Genomic DNA, 17886 nt, shown 5'->3' with positions numbered 1-17886 from the left:
TATATATATAGTATCTATGTGTTATTATTTATATATATATAGTATCTATGTGTTAATATTTATATATATATAGTATCTATGCGTTATTATTTATATATATATAGTATCTATGTGTTATTATTTTATATATATGTACATAGTATCTATGCGTTAATATTTATATATATATAGTATCTATGTGTTATTATTTATATATATAGTATCTATGTGTTAATATTTATATATATATAGTATCTATGCGTTATTATTTATATATATATAGTATCTATGTGTTATTATTTATATATATATAGTATCTATGTGTTATTATTTATATATATATAGTATCTATGTGTTATTATTTATATATATATAGTATCTATGTGTTATTATTTATATATATATAGTATCTATGTGTTATTATTTATATATATATAGTATCTATGTGTTATTATTTATATATATATAGTATCTATGTGTTATTATTGTATATATATATAGTATCTATGTGTTATTATTTATATATATATAGTATCTATGTGTTATTATTTATATATATATAGTATCTATGTGTTATTATTTATATATATATAGTATCTATGTGTTATTATTTATATATATATAGTATCTATGTGTTATTATTTATATATATATAGTATCTATGTGTTATTATTTATATATATATAGTATCTATGCGTTATTATTTATATATATATAGTATCTATGCGTTATTATTTATATATATATAGTATCTATGTGTTATTATTTATATATATATAGTATCTATGTGTTATTATTTATATATATATATAGTATCTATGTGTTATTATTTATATATATATAGTATCTATGCGTTATTATTTATATATATATAGTATCTATGTGTTATTATTTATATATATATAGTATCTATGCGTTATTATTTATATATATATAGTATCTATGTGTTATTATTTATATATATATAGTATCTATGTGTTATTATTTATATATATATAGTATCTATGTGTTATTATTTATATATATATAGTATCTATGTGTTATTATTTATATATATATAGTATCTATGTGTTATTATTTATATATATATAGTATCTATGTGTTATTATTTATATATATATAGTATCTATGTGTTATTATTTATATATATATATAGTATCTATGCGTTATTATTTATATATATATAGTATCTATGTGTTATTATTTATATATATATAGTATCTATGTGTTATTATTTATATATATATAGTATCTATGCGTTATTATTTATATATATATAGTATCTATGTGTTATTATTTATATATATATATAGTATCTATGTGTTATTATTTATATATATATAGTATCTATGTGTTATTATTTATATATATATAGTATCTATGTGTTATTATTTATATATATATAGTATCTATGTGTTATTATTTATATATATATAGTATCTATGTGTTATTATTTATATATATATAGTATCTATGTGTTATTATTTATATATATATAGTATCTATGTGTTATTATTTATATATATATAGTATCTATGTGTTATTATTTATATATATATAGTATCTATGTGTTATTATTTATATATATATAGTATCTATGTGTTAATATTTATATATATATAGTATCTATGTGTTATTATTTATATATATATAGTATCTATGTGTTATTATTGTATATATATGTACATAGTATCTATGCGTTAATATTTATATATATATAGTATCTATGTGTTATTATTTATATATATATAGTATCTATGTGTTATTATTTATATATATATAGTATCTATGTGTTAATATTTATATATATATAGTATCTATGTGTTATTATTTATATATATATAGTATCTATGTGTTATTATTTATATATATATAGTATCTATGTGTTATTATTTATATATATATAGTATCTATGTGTTATCTATGTGTTATTATATATATATAGTATCTATGTGTTATTATTTATATATATATATAGTATCTATGTGTTATTATTTATATATATATAGTATCTATGTGTTATTATTGTATATATATATAGTATCTATGTGTTAATATTTATATATATATAGTATCTATGTGTTATTATTTATATATATATAGTATCTATGTGTTATTATTGTATATATATATAGTATCTATGTGTTAATATTTATATATATATAGTATCTATGTGTTAATATTTATATATATATAGTATCTATGCGTTATTATTTATATATATATAGTATCTATGTGTTATTATTTATGTATATATAGTATCTATGTGTTATTATTGTATATATATGTACATAGTATCTATGTGTTATTATTTATATATATATAGTATCTATGTGTTATTATTGTATATATATGTATATAGTATCTATGTGTTATTATTTATATATATATAGTATCTATGTGTTATTATTTATATATATATAGTATCTATGTGTTAATATTTATATATATATAGTATCTATGTGTTATTATTTATATATATATAGTATCTATGTGTTATGTGTTATTATTTATATATATATAGTATCTATGTGTTATTATTTATATATATATAGTATCTATGTGTTATTATTTATATATATATAGTATCTATGTGTTAATATTTATATATATATAGTATCTATGTGTTATTATTTATATATATATATATAGTATCTATGTGTTAATATTTATATATATATAGTATCTATGTGTTAATATTTATATATATATAGTATCTATGTGTTATTATTTATATATATATAGTATATATGTGTTATTATTTATATATATGTACATAGTATCTATGTGTTATTATTTATATATATATAGTATCTATGTGTTATTATTTATATATATATAGTATATATGTGTTATTATTTATATATATATAGTATCTATGTGTTATTATTTATATATATATAGTATCTATGTGTTATTATTTATATATATATAGTATCTATGTGTTATTATTTATATATATATAGTATCTATGTGTTATTATTTATATATATATAGTATCTATGTGTTATTATTTATATATATATAGTATATATGTGTTATTATTTATATATATATAGTATCTATGTGTTATTATTTATATATATATAGTATCTATGTGTTATTATTTATATATATATAGTATCTATGTGTTATTATTTATATATATATAGTATATATGTGTTATTATTGTATATATATGTACATAGTATCTATGTGTTATTATTTATATATATATAGTATCTATGTGTTATTATTTATATATATATAGTATCTATGTGTTATTATTTATATATATATAGTATCTATGTGTTAATATTTATATATATATAGTATCTATGTGTTATTATTTATATATATATAGTATCTATGTGTTATTATTTATATATATATAGTATCTATGTGTTATTATTTATATATATATAGTATCTATGTGTTATTATTTATATATATATAGTATCTATGTGTTATTATTTATATATATATAGTATCTATGTGTTATTATTTATATATATATAGTATCTATGTGTTATTATTTATATATATATAGTATCTATGTGTTATTATTTATATATATATAGTATCTATGTGTTATTATTTATATATATATAGTATCTATGTGTTATTATTTATATATATATAGTATCTATGTGTTATTATATATATAGTATCTATGTGTTATTATTTATATATATATAGTATCTATGTGTTATTATTTATATATATATAGTATCTATGTGTTATTATTTATATATATATAGTATCTATGTGTTATTATTTATATATATATAGTATCTATGTGTTATTATTTATATATATATAGTATCTATGTGTTATATTTATATATATATAGTATCTATGTGTTATTATTTATATATATATAGTATCTATGTGTTATTATTTATATATATATAGTATCTATGTGTTATTATTTATATATATATAGTATCTATGTGTTATTATTTATATATATATAGTATCTATGTGTTATTATTTATATATATATAGTATCTATGTGTTATTATTTATATATATATAGTATCTATGTGTTATTATTTATATATATATAGTATCTATGTGTTATTATTTATATATATATAGTATCTATGTGTTATTATTTATATATATATAGTATCTATGTGTTATTATTTATATATATATAGTATCTATGTGTTATTATTTTTATATATATATAGTTATTATTTATATATATATATGTATTATTATTTATATATATATAGTATCTATGTGTTATTATTTATATATATATAGTATCTATGTGTTATTATTTATATATATATAGTATCTATGTGTTATTATTTATATATATATAGTATCTATGTGTTATTATTTATATATATATAGTATCTATGTGTTATTATTTATATATATATAGTATCTATGTGTTATTATTTATATATATATAGTATCTATGTGTTATTATTTATATATATATAGTATCTATAGTATCTATGTTATTATTATAGTATATATATAGTATCTATGTGTTATTATTTATATATATATAGTATCTATGTGTTATTATTTATATATATATAGTATCTATGTGTTATTATTTATATATATATAGTATCTATGTGTTATTATTTATATATATATAGTATCTATGTGTTATTATTTATATATATATAGTATCTATGTGTTATTATTTATATATATATAGTATCTATGTGTTATTATTTATATATATATAGTATCTATGTGTTATTATTTATATATATATAGTATCTATGTGTTATTATTTATATATATATAGTATCTATGTGTTATTATTTATATATATATAGTATCTATGTGTTATTATTTATATATATATAGTATCTATGTTATTATTTATATATATATAGTGTTATTATTTATATATATATAGTATCTATGTGTTATTATTTATATATATATAGTATCTATGTGTTATTATTTATATATATATAGTATCTATGTGTTATTATTTATATATATATAGTATCTATGTGTTATTATTTATATATATATAGTATCTATGTGTTATTATTTATATATATATAGTATCTATGTGTTATTATTTATATATATATAGTATCTATGTGTTATTATTTATATATATATAGTATCTATGTGTTATTATTTATATATATATAGTATCTATGTGTTATTATTTATATATATATAGTATCTATGTGTTATTATTTATATATATATAGTATCTATGTGTTATTATTTATATATATATAGTATCTATGTGTTATTATTTATATATATATAGTATCTATGTGTTATTATTTATATATATATAGTATCTATGTGTTATTATTTATATATATATAGTATCTATGTGTTAATATTTATATATATATAGTATCTATGCGTTAATATTTATATATATATAGTATCTATGCGTTATTATTTATATATATATAGTATCTATGTGTTAATATTTATATATATATAGTATCTATGTGTTATTATTTATATATATATAGTATCTATGTGTTATTATTTTATATATATAGTATAGTATTTATATATATATAGTTAATATTTATTATTTATATATATAGTATCTATGTGTTATTATTTATATATATATAGTATCTATGTGTTATTATTTATATATATATAGTATCTATGTGTTATTATTTATATATATATAGTATCTATGTGTTATTATTTATATATATATAGTATCTATGTGTTATTATTTATATATATATAGTATCTATGTGTTATTATTTATATATATATAGTATCTATGTGTTATTATTTATATATATATAGTATCTATGTGTTATTATTTATATATATATAGTATCTATGTGTTATTATTATTTATATATATATAGTATCTATGTGTTATTATTGTATATATATATAGTATCTATGTGTTATTATTTATATATATATAGTATCTATGTGTTATTATTGTATATATATATAGTATCTATGTGTTATTATTTATATATATATAGTATCTATGTGTTATTATTGTATATATATATAGTATCTATGTGTTATTATTTATATATATATAGTATCTATGTGTTATTATTTATATATATATAGTATCTATGTGTTATTATTTATATATATATAGTATCTATGTGTTATTATTTATATATATATAGTATCTATGTGTTATTATTTATATATATATAGTATCTATGTGTTATTATTTATATATATATAGTATCTATGTGTTATTATTTATATATATATAGTATCTATGTGTTATTATTTATATATATATAGTATCTATGTGTTATTATTTATATATATATAGTATCTATGTGTTATTATTTATATATATATAGTATCTATGTGTTATTATTTATATATATATAGTATCTATGTGTTATTATTTATATATATATAGTATCTATGTGTTATTATTTATATATATATAGTATCTATGTTATTATTTATATATATATAGTATCTATGTGTTATTATTTATATATATATAGTATCTATGTGTTATTATTTTTATGTATATATAGTATCTATGTGTTATTATTTATATATATATAGTATCTATGTGTTATTATTTATATATATATAGTATCTATGTGTTATTATTTATATATATATAGTATCTATGTGTTATTATTTATATATATATAGTATCTATGTGTTATTATTTATATATATATAGTATCTATGTGTTATTATTTTATATATATATATAGTATCTATGTGTTATTATTTATATATATATAGTATCTATGTGTTATTATTTATATATATATAGTATCTATGTGTTATTATTTATATATATATAGTTATTATTGTATATATATATATAGTATCTATGTGTTATTATTTATATATATATAGTATCTATGTGTTATTATTTATATATATATAGTATCTATGTGTTATTATTTATATATATATAGTATCTATGTGTTATTATTTATATATATATAGTATCTATGTGTTATTATTTATATATATATAGTATCTATGTGTTATTATTTATATATATATAGTATCTATGTGTTATTATTTATATATATATAGTATCTATGTGTTATTATTTATATATATATAGTATCTATGTGTTATTATTTTATATATATATAGTATCTATGTGTTATTATTTATATATATATAGTATCTATGTGTTATTATTTATATATATATAGTATCTATGTGTTATTATTTATATATATATAGTATCTATGTGTTATTATTTTTATATATATATAGTATAGTATGTGTTATTATTTATATATATATAGTATCTATGTGTTATTATTTATATATATAATATCTATGTGTTATTATTTATATATATATAGTATCTATGTGTTATTATTGTATATATATATATAGTATCTATGTGTTATTATTTATATATATATAGTATCTATGTGTTATTATTTATATATATATAGTATCTATGTGTTATTATTTATATATATATAGTATCTATGTGTTATTATTTATATATATATAGTATCTATGTGTTATTATTTATATATATATAGTATCTATGTGTTATTATTTATATATATATAGTATCTATGTGTTATTATTTATATATATATAGTATCTATGTGTTATTATTTATATATATAGTATCTATGTGTTATTATTTATATATATAGTATCTATGTGTTATTATTTATATATATATAGTATCTATGTGTTATTATTGTATATATATATATAGTATCTATGTGTTATTATTTATATATATATAGTATCTATGTGTTATTATTTATATATATATAGTATCTATGTGTTATTATTTATATATATATAGTATCTATGTGTTATTATTTATATATATATAGTATCTATGTGTTATTATTTATATATATATAGTATCTATGTGTTATTATTTATATATATATAGTATCTATGTGTTATTATTTATATATATATAGTATCTATGTGTTATTATTTATATATATATAGTATCTATGCGTTATTATTTATATATATATAGTATCTATGTGTTATTATTTATATATATATAGTATCTATGTGTTGTTTTTGTCAGGTAACATTCCCATGTTATTCTTTGCTTCTGTTCTTCTGATTCAGTGAGGTAAATGAGAAGATAAACAGATCAAGGCTATAATTAATTTAATATAATTATTTAATGAAGATTCAAGTACAGAATCATAATAATATACATGTTTGGTAGAATACAAGACTGTTCAACAAAATAGAAAATAAACTTCATAATAAAATCACATGTACATACACGTCCATCCTTCAAATGAATTGTTGTTATTGTCAACATCCACTCAGACTGTAGAGATACGTTGTCAAGGAAACACAGGGACCCTAATCGGGGTCATAGAAATGGATACAACAAAATATACTGTACTTAATCATTTAGCTTTGATTGTTCATATAATTTAATGTACAGCTAAAGTTAATCACCTGTAGACTCTCCCTCTTCCCTCACATTGGAAGTAGATTCTTCATTTTAACTTAATTTATCTTTGAACAATTTTAAGTGTCTCTTACAACATGATGTTGTAAAATGCAGAAACATCAGCTGGTCAGGAGTTCTGTGACGTGGTGTGTGTGATCCCTGTAGCTCTGTGTGTGATCCCTGTAGCTCTGTGTGTGATCCCTGTAGCTCTGTGTGTGACCCCTGTAGCTCTGTGTGTGACCCCTGTAGCTCTGCGTGTGATCCCTGTAGCTCTGTGTGTGACCCCTGTAGCTCTGCGTGTGATCCCTGTAGCTCTGTGTGTGATCCTGTAGCTCTGTGTGTGATCCCTGTAGCTCTGTGTGTGATCCCTGTAGCTCTGTGTGTGATCCCTGTAGCTCTGTGTGTGATCCCTGTAGTTCTGTGTGTGACCCCTGTAGTTCTGTGTGTGATCCCTGTAGCTCTGTGTGTGACCCCTGTAGCTCTGTGTGTGATCACTGTAGCTCTGTGTGTGATCCCTGTAGTTCTGTGTGTGATCCCTGTAGCTCTGTGTGTGATCCCTGTAGCTCTGTGTGTGATCCCTGTAGCTCTGTGTATGATCCCTGTAGCTCTGTGTGTGATCCCTGTAGCTCTGTGTGTGATCCCTGTAGCTCTGTGTGTGATCCCTGTAGCTCTGTGTGTGATCACTGTAGCTGCTCCAACAGAGGACAGCAGTCCTCCAGTCGGTCTAGTCCCTCTACTGCCTCTATCAGACCCTCCACCTTCTCTCTGGGAAGGACCGCCCCAGCGTTGCTACGGAACTTCTTCCTCAGGCTCTCATTGGTCAAAGGGTTACGCCAGTGACCATAAAAAGTATCACAGCGTCCGTTCAGGACGTCCCCGCCCACCAGCGTCACCTGCACCTCGCCGTACATGCGGTCAAAGTTAGCAGGGTTGTCATGGGGATGCTCGACGTGGACACGCCCCAGCAGGGAGTAGAGGTCGGGGCGCTGCAGTGCTTCCTGGGAGAATGAGTCCACGGTGACCTCTCCGTCCAGCAGGGCAGAGCAGGCGTTGAACTGGAAGGAGTGTCTGGCCTCATGCTCCGACTCCGGGAACGGACGATCAATGTACTTGGAGCGGGGAACCCTGAGCAGGATGTCCTGGACCTGACCTACGACCCCTGACCCCTGACCACTCCCCCCTGACCCCTGCTCCCCCAGCAGCAGTTTGTGTACGGCGGCAGCAGCGTCGGCCACCCAGTGCATCCCCAGGTGGGCCGGGAACCTCTTAAACCCTATATCCTGGTTCTCTAGGAGGAACTGCAACCCCTCTTCCTCTGGGGAGGCCAAAGGTTGTGGGGCGTAGTCCTCGTAGAAGGCGCTGAACCCTGCGACCCCGGCGGTGTCATCCAGGACCCTGGGTGAGGCCTCCAGACCTCTAGAGGCCAGTAGAGCCGCCTCAAGCCCCAGCCGCGCTGCGTTGCCGATGTGGAGGGGTTTGGACTGGGTGGCGGCGTTAGCCATGGGGGCTCCTGATAGGCTGGCAGCGATGGCCAGGGCGTGGCTACACTGGGAGTGTTCCAGAGAAAGGAGGCGGGCGCAGGCTGCTGCACTACCCAGAGTACCCACAACAGTAGGGGGGTGGAACCTGGAGGGAGAGGGGTGGAGGGAGAGAGAGGTCAGATGTTAAGGAAGAGCAACAGTAGGGGGTGGAACCTGGAGGAGGGGAGAGGGTGGGCGTCAGATGTTAAGGAAGAACAACAGTAGGGGGTGGAACCTGGAGGGAGAGGGGGGGGGGCAGTTGTTAAGGAAGCACAACACTCCAAGGTTCTGATGTTACCTTCCTCTGGTCTCTAAAGTGTACACTCCAAGGTTCTGCTGTTACCTTCCTCTGGTCTCTAAAGTGTACACTCCAAGGTTCTGCTGTTACCTTCCTCCTGTCTCTGAAGTGTACATTCCAAGGTTCTGATGTTACCTTCCTCCTGTCTCTGAAGTGTACATTCCAAGGTTTTGATGTTACCTTCCTCTGGTCTCTGAAGTGTACACTCCAAGGTTCTGATGTTACCGATCTCACCTCTTGGGGATGTTGTGGGTTAGTGTCAGGGTTAGGTTTAGGGGTCAGGGGTCAGGGTCCTTACCTCTTGGTCTTGGGGATGTGGTGGGTTAGTGTCAGGGTTAGGTTTAGGTTAGGGGTCAGGGGTCAGAGTCCTTACCTCTTGGGGATGTTGTGAGCCTCGTTGGAGAATCTCATCAGTCGTCCCTGGATCTCTATACCCACATTGAACGCAAGCAGGAAGTCCCGCCCACTAGGCTTGCTGTTACTGGGCAGCATATCGCTGACCGCCAGCAGGGCAGGAAGGACTGCCCCTGACGGGTGAGTGGCAGGGTGCCAGGTGTCATCAAAGTCCATGGAGTGGGCCTGAATAACAAACACACAACAAACACAGTTAGCCTGAATAACAAACACACAACAAACACAGTTAGCCTGAATAACAAACACAGTTAGCCTGAATAACAGACACAGTTAGCCTGAATAACAAACACAGTTAGCCTGGAGAACAGACACAGTTAGCCTAGAGAACAGACACACAACAAACACAGTTAGCCTGGACAACAGACACAGTGATCCTGGACAACAGACCCAGAATAAAGACACCTGTTATTAACAGACTCAGTGGTTGATGGTAAATGTGTCATCACTAATCCAAGGAAGACAGCTGGTTAACCACACCAGACAGTAAACATTCAGAGAGTTATCTGGTGTAATAATTGGCAGAGTGACTGTGTAGTGACTGTAGAGGCCCAGGAATATAATAACAGTAGCAGGTCTGTCAGAGTGACTGTGTAGTGACTGTAGAGACCCAGGAATATAATAACAGTAGCAGGTCTGTCAGAGTGACTGTGTAGTGACTGTAGAGACCCAGGAATATAATAACAGTAGCAGGTCTGTCAGAGTGACTGTGTAGTGACTGTAGAGACCCAGGAATATAATAACAGTAGCAGGTCTGTCAGAGTGACTGTGTAGTGACTGTAGAGACCCAGGAATATAATAACAGTAGCAGGTCTGTCAGAGTGACTGTGTAGTGACTGTAGAGTCATGAATATCTCTTTATGTATCCCACAGAGAGAGGCTCTAAGTTAAGCATGTTATTGGGCACAGAGGGCAGATTGTTGTAACAACAAGGATGTTCACTCAGCACGTACTTCAGCCAGTCCACTCTGCTGGACTCCACCCTATTGACATATCCAGCTTGTTTTGGACATCAGGACTCTAATATCTGTTCTAGTTCTGTTTTAGTTCTGAGCTCTGCCAAGGGTGGAGCTAAATGATCTTACCATGACAAGATGACGATCTGCCTGTCAGCTCTCTGATATTTTTACCTCTCTGCCATCTGTGTCTGTCTGTCTCTAACGCTCAGACAGAGCAGGGAAACCCTGGAGAGGTGAGGTGAGGCCAGCGTTTTCATGGCTGGCTGCTGTGTGCATTATCACCATCCTTACCGTCTGGCTGAAGTACTGCCATGGCATTAGAGCACTGTACCCTTATGGTTAATGTTCAACCTGACCTATATCCTCATTGTTTCAGATATTATCATTTATATTTTGTGTTAAAATGAAGAAAATTAGATGTGCCTCATTTGCGTAAGTGCATTCGGAAAGTATTCAGGCCCCTTGACCTTTTCCACATAAATATATCTACTCACTGTGTCTGTTCAGATCTAGTGTAAATATATCTACTCAACGTGTGTCTGTTCAGATCTAGTGTAAATATATCTACTCAACGTGTGTCTGTTCAGATCTAGTGTAAATATATCTACTCAACATGTGTCTGTTCAGATCTAGTGTAAATATATCTACTCAACGTGTGTCTGTTCAGATCTAGTGTAAATATATCTACTCAACATGTGTCTGTTCAGATCTAGTGTAAATATATCTACTCAATGTGTGTCTGTTCAGATCTAGTGTAAATATATCTACTCACAGCCACTCCGTTGACAAAGGCAGCCAGGGTTGGGGAGAGTCTGGTTCCTCTGCGTCCGTACACACTGCTGATGTCATCAGGACCGTACATGTGCTGCAGAGACAGTAGGGGGGCGTTAGGCAGACAGACAGACAATCAGACAGACAGAGGATAGACAGTAGGGGGGCGTTAGAGAGACAGACAGACAATCAGACAGGCAGACAGACAGACAGACAGACAGACAGACAGAGGAAAGACAGTAGGGGGTGTTAGAGAGACAGACAGACAATCTGACAGGCATACAGACAGACAATCAGACAGACAGAGGATAGACAGTAGGGGGCGTTAGAGAGACAGACAGACAATCAGACAGGCAGACAGACAGACAATCAGACAGACAGAGGATAGACAGTAGGGGGCGTTAGAGAGACAGACAGACAGACAGACAGACAGACAGACAGACAGACAGACAGACAGACAGACAGACAGACAGACAGACAGACAGACAGACAGACAGACAGACAGACAGACAGAGGATAATCAGTAGGGGGCGTTAGACGTTAGAGAGACAGACAGACAGACAGAGGATAATCAGTAGGGGGTGTGAGAGAAAGACAGACAGGCAGACAGACAGAGGATAAACAGTAGGGGGCATTAGAGAGACAGACAGACAGACAGACAGACAGTAGGGGCATTAGAGAGACAGACAGACAGACAGACAGACAGACAGACAGACAGTAGGGGCATTAGAGAGACAGACAGACAGACAGACAGTAGGGGGCATTAGAGAGACAGACAGACAGACAGAGGATAGACAGTAGGGGGCATTAGAGAGACAGACAGACAGACAGAGGATAGACAGTAGGGGGCATTAGAGAGACAGACAGACAGACAGACAGAGGATAGACAGTAGGGGGCATTAGAGAGACAGACAGACAGACAGACAGACAGTAGGGGGCATTAGAAAGACAGACAGACAGACAGAGGATAGACAGTAGGGGGCATTAGAGAGACAGACAGACAGACAGAGGATAGACAGTAGGGGGCATTAGAGAGACAGACAGACAGACAGACAGACAGACAGTAGGGGGCATGGGGAGAGACAGACAGACAGACAGAGGATAGACAGTAGGGGGCATTAGAGAGACAGACAGACAGACAGAGGATAGACAGTAGGGGGCATTAGAGAGACAGACAGACAGAGGATAGACAGTAGGGGGCATTAGAGAGACAGACAGACAGACAGACAGACAGACAGACAGACAGACAGACAGACAGACAGACAGACAGACAGACAGACAGACAGACAGACAGACAGACAGCAGACAGACAGACAGTAGGGGCATTAGAGAGACAGACAGACAGACAGAGGATAGACAGTAGGGGGCATTAGAGAGACAGACAGACAGACAGAGGATAGACAGTAGGGGGCATTAGAGAGACAGACAGACAGACAGAGGATAGACAGTAGGGGGCATTAGAGAGACAGACAGACAGACAGACAGAGGATAGACAGTAGGGGGCATTAGAGAGACAGACAGGCAGACCGACAGACAGACAGGCAGACCGACAGACAGACAGAGAATAAACAGTAGGGGCATTAGACAGACCGACAGACAGGATAAACAGTGGGGGGCGTGAAGAGAGACAGACAGACAGAGGATAGACAATAGGGGGTGTTAGAGAGACAGACAGACAGAGGATAGACAGTAGGGGGCATTAGAGAGACAGACAGACAGACAGAGGATAGACAGTAGGGGGCATTAGAGAGACACAGACAGGTAGACAGACAGACAGACAGGATAGACAGTAGGGGGCATTAGAGAGACAGACAGACAGAGGATAGACAGTAGGGGGCATTAGAGAGACCGACAGACAGGATAAACAGTGGGGGCGTGAAGAGAGACAGACAGACAGAGGATAGACAATAGGGGGTGTTAGAGAGACAGACAGAGGATAGACAGTAGGGGGCATTAGAGAGACAGACAGACAGACAGGCAGACAGAGGATAGACAGTAGGGGGCATTAGAGAGACAGGCAGACAGAGGATAGACAGTAGGGGGCATTAGAGAGACAGACAGACAGGCAGACAGAGGATAGACAGTAGGGGGCATTAGAGACAGACAGACAGGCAGACAGAGGATAGACAGTAGGGGCATTAGAGAGACAGGCAGACAGAGGATAGACAGTAGGGGGCATTAGAGAGACAGACAGACAGGCAGACAGAGGATAGACAGTAGGGGGCATTAGAGAGACAGACAGACAGGCAGACAGAGGATAGACAGTAGGGGGCATTAGAGAGACAGGCAGACAGAGGATAGACAGTAGGGGTGTTAGAGAGACAGACAGACAGACAGGCAGACAGAGGATAGACAGTAGGGGGCATTAGAGAGACAGGCAGACAGAGGATAGACAGTAGGGGGCATTAGAGAGACAGACAGACAGGCAGACAGAGGATAGACAGTAGGGGGCATTAGAGAGACAGGCAGACAGAGGATAGACAGTAGGGGGCATTAGACAGACAGACAGACAGAGGAAAGACAGTAGGGGGTGTTAGAGAGACAGACAGACAATCTGACAGGCATACAGACAGACAGAGGATAGACAGTAACATTAAACATTCTAACCAATGGACAATAAAGTTGTCTTCTGTTCTCTCACCTGACAGTGTTGCAGGGCCAGCTGGAAGACATGTGTGGTGCTGCCCAGTAGTCCCACTCCGATGGAGTCTAGGACCATCCTCTTACTGCGGTGGAGCACGGTGGGGGTCAGCTGGTGGGGCTGGACACCCTGGATGAACCTGCCAAAACTGTCTGTCACACTGTCCTCTGAGGCTGGATGATCTACCACTGGAGGGGTGAAGGGGAGGAGGAGGAGGAGAGGAGGAGAGGAGGAGAGGAGAGGAGCAGGAGAGGAGGAGGAGGAGGAGGAGGAGAGGAGGAGGAGGAGAGGAGGAGGAGGAGGAGGAGAGGAGGGAGGAGCAGGAGAGGGGAGGAGGAGGAGGAGGAGGAGGAGCAGGAGAGGAGGAGGAGAGAAGAGGAGGTGGAGGAGGAGAGGGGGGGAGGGGGGAGGAGGGAGGAGGAGGAGGAGGGAGGAGGGAGGAGGAGGAGAGAAGAGGATGAGAGGAGAGGAGGAGAAGAGGATGAGGAGGAGGAGAGGAGGAGAGGAGGAGGAGAGAGGAGGATGGAGGAGAGGAGGAGGAGAGGGAGGAGGAGGAGAGGAGGAGGAGCGGTGGATAGGAGAGGGGTTGAAGAGGAGATGGGAGAAGAAGAGAGACGAGGAAAAAAGTCAGTCATGTTTTAAACCTCCCCAGTATGTTCCAAGCTCAGTTTACTGATGTCTGAACTGATACAAGAGGAGAGGTTGGTATAGAACCAACACAGCCTGTATCTAGGAAGGTCTATATAGCCTAGTTCTATGTTAGTATAGAGCCGACCAACAGCCTCTTACTGAAAAACACTGAGGACAGAAGTATAATGTGTTAAATTGAGAGCTCAGCTTCCTCATATCCCAATGGGCGTGTTTGTCAGACGAGGCTGATATTGGGATAAAGTACAGTCCTAACAGGATGAGAGACAACAGACAGCCTAGTGGAAACACTGAGGACAGAAGAAGCTGAGTCAGAGAGAGAGTGTGTGTGTGTGTGTGTGTGTGTGTGAGAGATCAAGCTGAGCTGTTACTGACCATCCAGGGCTGACTGGTGGAGTCGTCTCAGCGTAACAGACGCAGGTCTGAAGGATCTCTGAGAGACACAGACAGAAAACAGCATAATATCAAACCACAGCTTGCTGTTGCATATGAGTTACTGAATGACAGGTTCACAGTGTGAATCAAAACATGAAACATTGATGTAGGCTCTCTTCCTTGGTTACTAAGGCACAATACTATGCCAGATACTGAGCCAGAAGGTAACAATACTATGCCAGATACTGAGCCAGAGGGTAACAATACTATGCCAGATACTGAGCCAGAGGGTAACAATACCATGCCAGATACTGAGCCAGAGGGTAACAATACCATGCCAGATACTGAGCCAGAGGGTAACAATACCATGCCAGATACTGAGCCAGAGGGTAACAATACTATGCCAGATACTGAGCCAGAGGGTAACAATACCATGCCAGATACTGAGCCAGAGGGTAACAATACTATGCCAGATACTGAGCCAGAGGGTAACAATACCATGCCAGATACTGAGCCAGAGGGTAACAATACCATGCCAGATGAGCCAGAGGGTAACAATACCATGCCAGATACTGAGCCAGAGTAGCAACACAACATGGTAGCAGAACACAACATGGTAGCACAAATACCATGCCAGATACTGGAGCAACACAACCAGAGGGTAACAATACTATGCCAGATACTGAGCCAGATGGGTAACAATACCATGCCAGATACTGAGCCAGAGGGTAACAATACTATGCCAGATACTAGAGCCAGAGGGTAACAATACTATGCCAGATACTGAGCCAGAACACAACATAACAATACCATGCCAGATACTGAGCCAGAGGGTAACAATACTATGCCAGATACTGAGCCAGATGGGGTAACAATACTATGCCAGATACTGAGCCAGAGGGTAACAATACTATGCCAGATACTGAGCCACATGGTAACAATACCATGCCAGATACTGAGCCAGAGGGTAACAATATACATGCCAGTTATCTAATACTGAGCCAGAGGGTATGTACAATACTCTGCCAGATACTGAGCCAGAAACATGGTAGCAGACCAACATGGCTCAACATGCCACAGACAGGTTTCTAGGTCTCTAACCTAACCTCTAACCTCTAACTCTACTAATGTACTGACAGGTTTCTAGTCTAATCTAACCTCTAACCTGTAACCTCTACTAATGTACTGACAGGTTTCTAGAGTCTCTAACCTCTAACCTCTACTAATGTACTGACAGGTTTCTAGTTATCTAACCCTACTATTGTACAGAATGTTTCCTAACCCCTAAACTAATGTACTGACAGGTTTCTAGGTTATCTAACCCCTAACCTCTACTAATGTACTGACAGGTTTCTAGTCTAATCTAACCTAACCTCTAACCTCTACTAATGTACTGACACTCTAACCTAACCTCTACTAATGTACTGACAGGTTTCTAGTTATCTAACCTCTAACCTCTACTAATGTACAGACAGGTTTCTAGTTATCTAACCTCTAACCTCTAACCTCTAACCTCTACTAATGTACAGACAGGTTTCTAGGTCTCTAACCTCTAACCTCTACTAATGTACTGACAGGTTTCTAGTTATCTAACCTCTAACCTCTACTAATGTACAGACAGGTTTCTAGGTCTCTAACACAATGAGGCAGTTGAACAGAAAGAGACCTATACATTTCAAACTAAATAATTTAATATAAGTCTCATATACTGTAGGTTATGCCTGGTGACCATATTGACTACATGACTGAGTCTTACCTGTACTTTGGAGAGCATGTCTGTCTGTCTGTCTGTTTTTGATCTCTTCCCTCTGTTTCTCCTCTCTCTGCTTTGTCGGCGTGGGATCGATGGATGGGTGGATGATGTAGCGTAGGTAGGGAGGATGCAGGTTGTCTCTCAGGTGAGCTCTGCCTGTCTT

At 32.8% G+C, this 17886-nt stretch overlaps 1 protein-coding gene across 1 annotated transcript; it reads right to left on the bottom strand.

The window, feature by feature from the left end:
• Nucleotides 1-8901: 8901 nt before the first annotated feature.
• On the bottom strand, nt 8902-17876 carry irg1l (immunoresponsive gene 1, like). The gene is made up of 6 exons (XM_042326192.1): nt 17727-17876; nt 15971-16028; nt 14948-15135; nt 12308-12400; nt 10539-10744; nt 8902-9973 (listed from the first exon to the last, which is right to left on the bottom strand). The coding sequence occupies exons 1-6, from the start codon at nt 17742-17744 to the stop codon at nt 9028-9030; spliced, it is 1509 nt and encodes a 502-aa protein (XP_042182126.1). The 5' UTR covers nt 17745-17876; the 3' UTR covers nt 8902-9027.
• Between the last annotated feature and the right edge of the window lie 10 nt (nt 17877-17886).

Source organism: Oncorhynchus tshawytscha, linkage group LG08, assembly GCF_018296145.1.
Source record: "Oncorhynchus tshawytscha isolate Ot180627B linkage group LG08, Otsh_v2.0, whole genome shotgun sequence".
NCBI lineage: Eukaryota > Metazoa > Chordata > Actinopteri > Salmoniformes > Salmonidae > Oncorhynchus > Oncorhynchus tshawytscha.
The sequence above is the reverse complement of the archived record's forward strand: the minus strand, read 5'-3'. Positions and strand labels throughout refer to the sequence as shown.